Source organism: Trichechus manatus, unplaced genomic scaffold (genome assembly GCF_000243295.1).
Source record: "Trichechus manatus latirostris isolate Lorelei unplaced genomic scaffold, TriManLat1.0 scaffold00057, whole genome shotgun sequence".
In the NCBI taxonomy this organism is placed as follows: Eukaryota; Metazoa; Chordata; class Mammalia; order Sirenia; family Trichechidae; genus Trichechus; species Trichechus manatus.
In genome coordinates this window covers 14,669,710-14,679,069 of record NW_004443993.1, presented here as the reverse complement: position 1 = coordinate 14,679,069, position 9,360 = coordinate 14,669,710, and the positions used below count along the sequence as shown (strand labels likewise).

The 9,360-nt window shown below is 63.5% G+C and overlaps 1 protein-coding gene across 1 annotated transcript in view; it reads right to left on the bottom strand.

Annotated features, from left to right (window-relative positions):
* PCSK4 (proprotein convertase subtilisin/kexin type 4) overlaps positions 1–4,673 on the bottom strand; it is a 16,493-nt gene extending 11,820 nt beyond the window's left edge. Inside the window, 8 exon segments of the mRNA XM_004378677.1 lie at positions 16–488; positions 567–739; positions 1,413–1,501; positions 1,593–1,669; positions 1,784–1,912; positions 1,984–2,076; positions 4,084–4,188; positions 4,479–4,673. Coding sequence (XP_004378734.1) covers positions 16–488; positions 567–739; positions 1,413–1,501; positions 1,593–1,669; positions 1,784–1,912; positions 1,984–2,076; positions 4,084–4,188; positions 4,479–4,673 — 1,334 coding nt within the window.
* Between the last annotated feature and the right edge of the window lie 4,687 nt (positions 4,674–9,360).

Sequence of the window (9,360 nt, the reverse complement as noted above, 5' to 3'; positions counted from 1 at the left end):
CAGAGGTGGGGGGACAGGGAGAGGTCAGGGAACAGGAGCAGATGTGGGGAGACAGGAACAGAGATGGGGGACAGGAGTGGAGGTGGTGGGGACAGGAGCAGAGATGGAGGGACAGGAGCAGAGGTGAGGGGACAGGAGCAGAGGTGAAGGGGACAATGGAGGGGGGGTCAGGAGGGAAGGGAACGGGAACGGGGAGGGAGTGGAGGACCGGAGGCCGACGGAGGTGGCCGCACGTCAGAGGGTGGTTCAGGAGGCACGGGGCGGGGGGCACTCACGATCTGGGGGTCTGTGACGACACCGCTGCTGTAGGTGGTGGTGAGTGTGGAGGCGCAGGCCTCGCTGTACCAGGGGACGCGGCCCTGCTGGGTGGCGCTGCCCACCGACAGCGTGTGGATGCTGTTGGTGTAGCCGTCACAGTTGCAGTTGTCATAGTACAGCCCGCCGTTGCCCGACGCCCAGACGAACAGGGTGCCCAGCCCGCCGCGGCCCTGCGGGGAGCCGGTAGGTGTCGGCGCCTCGAGGGCACGGCCTCCCCTTCCCTCGCCGCCCCGGCCCCCCCCGCGCACCTTGGTCACACCGCGCTGGAAGGCCTCCCGGGTGAGGATGCCGGGCCCGTCCACCGTGCGGCCGTCGTCCTCGGGGCCCCAGCTGGCACTGTAGATGTGGATGTGCTGCGGCTGCAGGCTCAGAGACTGGGCCTCGATGATGTCTGTGATGGTGCCGTCCAGCATGCGCACGCCTGCGGCGCCCAGCAGCTCGGTGCAGCCGTGCCGTGCCCGGCGCCGCCGAAGCCGGCACCCTGCCCCCGGCTGCCGGAGCCCTCACCGCACCCGCCCGTGATCTCAACCTGCTCCTGCCACCAGAGCCTGCACCCCGTACCTGATCGCCAAAGCCCACAACACACTCGCCCATGATCTCAACCTGCTCCTGCCACCGGAGCCCGCCACACGCTCGCCCATGATCTCCACCTGCTCCTGCCACCGGAGCCCGCCACACACTCGCCCATGATCTCCACCTGCTCCTGCCACCGGAGCCCGCACCCCGTACCTGACCGCTGGAGCCCGCAACACGCCGGCCCGTGATCTCATCCTGCATCTACTCCCAGAGCCTGCACCCCACACCTGCCTGCCGGCACCCACACCACACCAGCCCGTGATCTCAGCCCGCACCTGCCCATGCCAATCCCCCCTTCCAGGCTAACTCCAGCCCGCCCCTGGTCCCAGGTCCCTCTCTCTGGCCCCTGGGAGTTGTGGGGGGATCCTGGTTGGGCTCAGCTCTCCCACCCCACTTCAGCCTCGGGGCCGTGGCATCACCCTCCACCTCGGACCTGGCTACTGAGTCTCCCCCCAACCCCATGTTGAGCTGTCTGCCCGCTGTCCCTGGCCGGGGTGGCGCCTCGGTGGCTTGGGTACCTCCAATTCGGGCGTTGTAGGCGACGCCAGCACCGCAGAACCCGTTGTTGGCGATAGCGGCCACCTCCCCAGCACATCGGGTCCCGTGTCTGGTACCAGGGCAAGAGGGGCCCCGTCACAGCCCAGCCACTCCCACAGGCCAGGGGGGCTGCCCCCGTGCCCCGTGAGACCCTGGCTCACCGGTTCTCATCGCTGGATGTATACCGAGGCTGGGGGTCTGGGTCATAGTCATTAAAGTCGTAGCTGGCCAAAGGGTCCTGTAGGGGGTGGGTTGGGGAGGTCAAGGGGTGTGGGGAGTGGCAGTTCTAGGGTGGGGCTCTCCACCCCCACCCCACCACCCCACCACCGCCCACAGCGGCCCTCAGGCTCACGTAGTTGGCCCAGAGGTCCGGGTGGTCCTTCTCGATTCCGTCGTCGAGAACAGAGACCACGACACCCTGGCCCGACAGCCCCTGGCCCCACACCTGCAGGATGTTCAGGTCGGGCTGCACCTCGTTGTTCTGCGTGGAGCAGAGAGGGGCTCAGTGGGGTTCCGGCCCGGCCACCCCCCAGCCCCGGCCCGGCAGCTCACCATGTACCACTGCTTGGGGAACCAGGGGTCCGTGGGCACTGCCAGGGAGCGCTTCACCCGCCGTCGCAGCGTCTGCTGCTCGAACCACTGCACCTGGAGGGGGCGCCGCGGGAGGGGCTGGGCGGGATCCCCAGGGCCTCTGAGCCCCTTCCTCCCTGGTCTGCCTCTGACCATGCCCCACCCTATGGGGCAGGCAGTCTGGGGGGCCTGAGTCCTCCCCACCCAGCCAAACAGCCCCCTAGGTCTGCTGGTGGGAGCCCCCTGGGTCCCCGAGGGGCGAGGGGACAACTGTTAGGGGGCTGTGCGGGCCGGACTGCTCAGGGCTTGCAGCTGGGGCCCCTCATGCCGTGGGACAGAGCTGGGGCAGGAAGGGGGGCGGGAGGGCTGCGGGCCGCAGTGTGGCCCTCGCCCTGGGACCCCCGCATTTGGTGAGCCAGCTCTTTGGGGTCCCCACTCGCCTGGGGCTCTGCCTTCAGCCACAGGGGGCTGCAGCCCTCGGAGCGGCCATCTTTAGGGCCCACGGTATGGGGCCACTGGCCAGGGTGGCTGGTCCTCCTCGGGTACCCGCCCTGCCCTTTTCTCCTGACTCACTCCTCTAACCAGCTGCTTCTCTCTACCCACCCGCCACCCAGCACGGTCCCGACCACCCTGTGATGGCCACGCTCACCTCCTCCCTGAGCCCAGCTGCCTTTCTGTCCCCCTATCACCTCTCTCTTCAGCACGGCAGCATGACGCCCTGTCTAAATCCTATCACCCTCGCCTGAAGGCCCTGCGTGTCCAGTTCTGGCTGCCTGGGTGGCTCTTCCTCAGACACTTGCTCTTCCCTCATCTTCCCTTCTTCATCTCCCACCCCCCAAACCAACCCCCATCCCCATCAATCAGACCACCATCTTTCCAGCTGCTGATCCGAGCTGGCCCTGATTTCTCTCACTGTCCCCAACGTCCCGGCCAGCAGCAAGTCCTGGCCTGTCTCCTACAGACCACATCATGGACTGGCCACTTCTCTCCATCCCCTTCATGGCCCCCCAAGGCCTGCCAGGCTCAGTCTCAACTCCTCTGCTAGGCATTCGAGGCCTTCTCAATGGGGACCCAGCCCCAACTGGATCAGGCACCCCTCTGGGCATTTGGAGACTGAGTTCTGGTTTCAGATCAGCCACTGACTCATTGGGTGACTTCAGGCAGGTCCCCAACCCTTTGGAATTATATCCTCTTTTGTAAAATGGGTCAGTTGCCCTCCCACCATCCCGGGAGCTATAGGGTACCGGAGTACCTGGGGCCCTTGATCATTCAGGGTGAGCTAGAGGAGGGAAAGGGGATCCCATGCCAGGCCCTGGGTTAAAAACCACACATTACCACAAAGAGACAGAAAGGGCCACATAAACCAGAGACTCCATCAGCCTGAGGCCAGAACTAGATGCTGCCTGGCTATCACCAATGAGCGCCCTGACAGGGAACACAGCAGAAAGTCCCTGACGGAGCAGGAGAAAAGTGGGGTGCCAGAACTCAAATTCTAGTAAAAAGACCAGACTTAATGGTCTGACTGAGACTGGAGGGACCCCAGAAGACATGGCCTCCGGACTCTCTGTTAGCCCAAAACGAAAACCATTCCCGAAGCCAACTCTTCAGACAAAGATCAGACTGGACTATGAACTATGGGACATAAAATGATACTTGTGAAGAGTGTGCTTCTTAGCTCAAGTAGATACATGAGACTAAATAGGCAGCTCCTGCCCGGAGGGGAGAGGAGAAGGGAGAGAGGGCCAGGAGCTGGCTGAATGGACACGGGAAATCTGGGGTGGAAAGGAGGAGTGTGCTGTCACAGTATAGGAAGAGCAATTAGGGTCACATAGCAATGTGTGTATAAATTTTTGTAGGAGAGACTAACTTGAGTTGTAAACTTTCACTTAAAGCACAAAGCCCACAATTACCACAGTTGCTTGATATAGCCTCCCTTCCCGAACTGGGTCCCCATTGTATAGACATGGAAACTGAGGCTCAGAGAGGGTAGGTCATCACAATCACAAGAATGACAGAAAGTGGCTGGCTGGCCCCCAGGAGTTAGTCGAGGCCCCGAGGGGACAGCCTGGGGGCGGGGCTCACCTTGGGATCTTTCTTGAGGCGCAGGCAGTGACCCCAGTGCGGGCTCAGGGACCGCTGGGCCACGCCGCGGTGCCGCAGGTGGAAGTACTGTCCGTCAGCGAAGATCTGGGAATGTGGGGGGTGGGGGAGCAACATCGCTGGGACTGGGGCACCCCTCCTGGAGCCTCCCCAAGTATAGGGACAAAGCCCCCTGTTCTTGCATCCCCCCCCAGCCAGATGCCCAGGTGGGGGCTTCAGGTGCTTTCTGGGAATCTCGGAATCTGCAGTTGGCCGAGTCAGGGGTGGGCTGAGAGTCTTGATATCTGGGGGGGTGTCTGGAGGACCTCCTCCCAGCTGTCTTGGTTCTGGGGTCGTCCAGCCCCCTCCCCCTTCCCGTCCATCCGGGTCCCTCCCACCTGCCCCAGGTTGATGAAGCCGAACTTGCGCGCTAGGCGTTCGACCTCCCGGTTTCCCTGGGACACCCGTACGGCCCAGCTGCTGACATAGATCGGGGCCCGGGCCGAGGCCCACCCCACAGCCAGGGGGTCGACGAGGGCCAGGCCCAGGGCCAAGGCCAGGCGCAGCCAGAGCGTAGTCCGGGCGGGCCGCATAGGGGCGGGGCCGCGGCGGGGGCGGGGCCTGCGGGAGCCCCTACCCGTGGCCAAACGGCCCTAGCGCCCGCCTCCCCGCCCCTGGCGCCATAGCAACCCTGAAGGGTCTTCAACTCCCAGGGGTCCTTGCAGCTCCCCCGTGAAGGGGCGCGAAGATCCGACGGTGGTGGTGGGGGAGACACATGTCCGCTTCAGGGGACACATGCCTGTCCCGGATCTTCCGCGGGAGCCAACCTTCTGGGTCCTCAGTTTCCCCATTTGTACGGTGACCCGAATCTGACCCTACAGGAGCAAGTTTACTGTTGCTACCCTTGGCCTCCCCCCTTTATTTGGCACCTCCCACTTTCCTAAGTTCCTCTCTTTCTCGAATCAGCCCGCTTCCTCTCTGGTCCAATCAGAGTTGTCCTCTCCAGTTAGCCCCGCCCAGTCCCCCCCCCCCGTTGCGCCCCGCCTCCTTTATGATCAACCCCGCCCGAAACCTTCCGGTTTCTCCAATCAGCTCCGGCCTGTCTCCATCAAGCTCCACCCACCCCAGCACGCTTCTCTCCCTCCAGCTCCACCCCCCGGCCCCACCTCTCCAATCAGCTACGTCCTTCGCCCGGCTGGCCAATCGGCGCCCTCCGCCGCCGCGCCCCGCCCCCTCCCGCCCGCTTCGCGGCTGCGGCGGCCGCGGCCCGCCAGAGGGCGATGCGGCGAGGAGGACGGGGCAGGCCCCACCTCCTTTGTCCGCCCTGCCCTCCCATTGGCCGGAGCGGGGGCGGCCGGCGGTGCTGGGCGAGCCCGGCGCGCTCGCAGCTAGCCGGGAGCGCCGGGCGGCAGTCAAGCTCGGGCTGCCAGCCCCGGCGCCGCTGCCATGGACGGTCTGCGACAGCGCTTCGAGCGGCTTCTGGAACGGAGGAACCTGGCCACCGAGGTGCTCGGGGCGCTCGAAACCAGGACCGGTGTCGAGAAGCGGTATTTGGCCGCGGGTGAGCCGTCGGGGGACTCTGGGGGCCGCCGCCCCATTATACCGACGGGCACACTGAGGTCCTGGGGCCCCGGGATATCGAAGCTGGCTCCTTCCGACCGACTCCGGCTGCAGGGCGCGCCCCACTGTCCAGGGGGGGAGCCGAGGTCTTGGGGAGGGGCCTCGCGTCGGGGTCTGGGGGCTGCCCCGAGCCCTTTCCTGCCCTGCCTCCGCGAGGGCCACCCCTCGCTCAGCCCCAGCAGCACCCCTACTCCACCCTCGGTGCCTGGCCTGGTCTGAAGTCCGTCCTCTGCTCCCTTGGGGCCCTGGGTGTCCGCCAGGACCAAGTCTGGTTCTTCCAGTTGCCCAGGGGGCCTCGAGGGAGGAGGAGGCAGACTCGGCTGCCACTCCCCCTTCCTGCATGAACCCCAGCCTGGAAGCAGTGTAGAGATCTCCCCGTGTTTCTAAGGGCAACCTCAAGGTCAGGTGGGGAAGGGACACTCTGAGTTCCCCTCCCATTCTTTGTGGGCACAGTACCTCCGTCTTGACCTGCCCTCTCCCCTCTCTCTAGCTCTGGGGCTCGGCACTGCGTAAATATTTGCCGAGTTGGAGTTGGGTTGTCTGACAGCCGCCCTGGCTTGGCGGAGATATTAGACTGAGGCCGCCCATGGACGGGAGAGGTCCAACCCCAACCCAGTTCTAACTTCCATTCCAGTTCCTTGTGTGATCTTGGGTGGCCTGTGCCCCTCTCTGAAAATCTCTTGTCTCTCTCCCTGCGTCTTTTTTTTTCTGGTGTCCAGGGCTCGCCTCCTCCAGGAAGCCCTCCTGGAATGGGTCACAAGGATGCTTTGTCTGGACCCTCGGGGGAGAGGGCAGTCCACTGAGGCCACTGCCACGTTTTTTAAACACCTCTGGGTGCAGATTCTGGGAGCCCGACTCCTCCCTCCTTCCTGCCACCAGGGAGGGTCTCTATCCCTGACCCCAGAGGCCCCCTGTGGGGCTCAGTCGGGTGCAGGCCCTGACCTCTGTCCTACTTTCTTCATCTCTGGCACCAGTGGGCGGGAATTCAGGTCAGGGAGTGCAGGGAGGGAGCAGCTGGGAGGGCCCAGCTGGGGAGTGGGGGAGGGAACTGTGGTCCAGGGAGGTGGGGGCTGTGTGTGAGGCAACCCCTGCTGCCCGCCCGGCCTGGAGCACCCCTCCACCTGCCGCCGGGTCCCATCTGTTGCTGATCCCCGGGGCAGCACCCCTAGTCTTAACGTCCAAGATCATCCTCTCAATGCTGAGGCTGCAGGAAAAGGAATTTGGGGGCCAGTCCCCCACTCCCTTGAACAGACGGGGGTACCCTTGGGCCCCACCCTGCCCCACATTGCCAGATCTCACCCAGTTGGTGAATGTGTGCAAGCACCGTCCCCACTGCCCTCCTCTGTGGATCGGCCCCCGAGATTACAGATGGGGAAACTGAGGCTCAGAAGAGGCAGTGAGCAGGAGGTCTTTCCTAGGGCCACCTGGGGAGCCCTTGTCCCTAGTGCCACCCTGCTGCTGACCTTGGTCCTTTGAGGACAGAGATTAGTGCAGGTGGAGGGAAGGAAGGGGGGTGACTTAGGTCTCTGTCCTTTGGCCCGAGAAGTGGCCTCCGTCTCCCTCTGCAGATAAAGGCCTGGGTAAGGCAGGAGGCGGCCTCAGTGAGCTCCCTGCTTCCCAGAGGCTCCCTGGAACCTTGAGCAACCCCCCACCCCACCTCTGTTTTGTTCTGGCCATTCAGTGAGAAAAGGCAGGGGAAGCACCCCACACACAGTAAGCGCTTAATAAATGCAGCATTTAGTAGTAGTATTTTCAGAGTCAGGTTCAGCGTCGTGGCTCAGGCTCCTGGCTCCCTCTCACCCCCAATACACACACACTTTTCCTCTGCACCCCCAAAGCTGGGAGTGTCTGCCAGCCACTACTGTGTGCGGCAGGCAGCCAGTAAGTGAGCAGAGAGGAGAAGGCATTCTCTCAGTGAACCCGAAAGCAACCCTAGGAGGCAGGACCCATTACTGCCCCATTCGCAGATGGGAAACTGAGGCACCGGCAGAGAGGGACTTGCTGGGTGCCACGTGGTGAGTGAGGAGGAAAGTAGAGGTTTCCCCCAGGTCGGGGGACTCCAGATCCCCAACTGGGCTTTGCTGCCTCCCACCATGCCCGCGGCTCTCACCGGGGGCTACTCTGCCCCCCGGCAGACGCACTGTGATGTCTCGGGACTTTGGGTTTTCATGACTGGGCGGGGGTGGTGGTGGTGCTGCGGGGATGCTGTTCAACACCCTACAGTGCACAGGACGCCCCCACCCCAAAGAAGGATCCGGCCCTCCTGTCAGCAGCGCCCAAGGGGGAGAGTCCGAGTGAATTGTTTGTAAAGACGTTGAGTTCCGTCCCTGCTTGAAAAACAAGAACACCTGTGGTTGAGTCGATTCCGATTCACAGCGAGCCTATAGGACAGAGTAGGACTTCCCCATAGGATTTACAGAGGCAGACTGCCACGTCTTTCTCCCGAGGAGCGGCTGGTGGGTTCGAACCAGCGACCTTTCAGTTAGCAGCCAAGTGCTTAACCTCTGCCCTGCCAGAATAAATTCCCCATGGGCAGGGGGACCCTCCAGCTTCTGCAACTTCCCTCCCTCTCCTCCCTACTCAGTGTGTGGATTTAAACGTGGGCAGCGTCCTAGGAAGTTAGTTGGTCAGATGATTATGGGACGCAGCCTCTTGGGGGTCTGTGAGATCCCCTAACTCAAGGGTTCTCACCTGGGGGCGATTCTGCCCCCGGGGAACACTTGTCAATGTCTGGGCACATTCGTGGTTGTCACGACCTGGGGGTGTGCTATTGGCATCGAGTGGTTGGAAGCCAGGGATGCTGCCCAACACCCGACAGTGCACAGGATGGCCCCCACCCCAGAAGAGGAACCAGCCCCATGTCAGCAGTGCCGAGGGGGGGACCCTGCATTAAGTTTAAAAAAAAAAAGAACCAGAAGGGTGTTGCCTTCCCCAGCTCAAGAGGAGTCGTCTTAATGACAGAGCATCCTGCTTGTGGACTTCTCTCTTATCCCCTTATGTTCAAACATGGCCTCTTGCCCCCAGTGCCCCTCATCCCACCTGGAGTAGTGGGACCGTTACAACTGCAGACAATCACTCATTCACCCAGATGTCTCTTGGGCAGTGACCCTGTGCCCCCACTGCTGGGCACTCGGGGTCACCAAGGGCCACACTCCCCGCCTGCCTCTGGGAGGTCACAGCCCCGGTCGGGGGGTGGGGGCAGACACGTTCACCCGTTCCAGACATGAGACGCGAGGCTTGGAGCCGGGAGGGGGCTGCCCGTGGCCACCGGGGCTCCTAGAGCGCCCTTGAGCTGCCACCCAGGAGGCAGTGATAGTCGCAGATCACTGCGTCCGCCAGGCGGATGGAGGCCCTGGTGCTCCAGGGAGCCCTGGGTGCCCCAGGCCTGCACCCACGCCCCCCTCTCGTCTCAGGAGTCATGTTGCTGTTAGGCCTATATCTTCTATTCGGCTACGGGGCATCTCTGCTGTGCGGTCTCATCGGCTTTGTATACCCCGCATATGCTTCGTGAGTGCCCAGGTCAGGGGATAGGGGGCGGGGGGTGCCGGGCAGGGAGTGGGGCACCGGGCGGGGTGTGCCGGACAAGGGGTGCCAGGCAGGGGGCAGGGCAGCCCCTGACCAGCGCCCCCGCCCCCCAGAATCAAGGCTATCGAGAGTCCA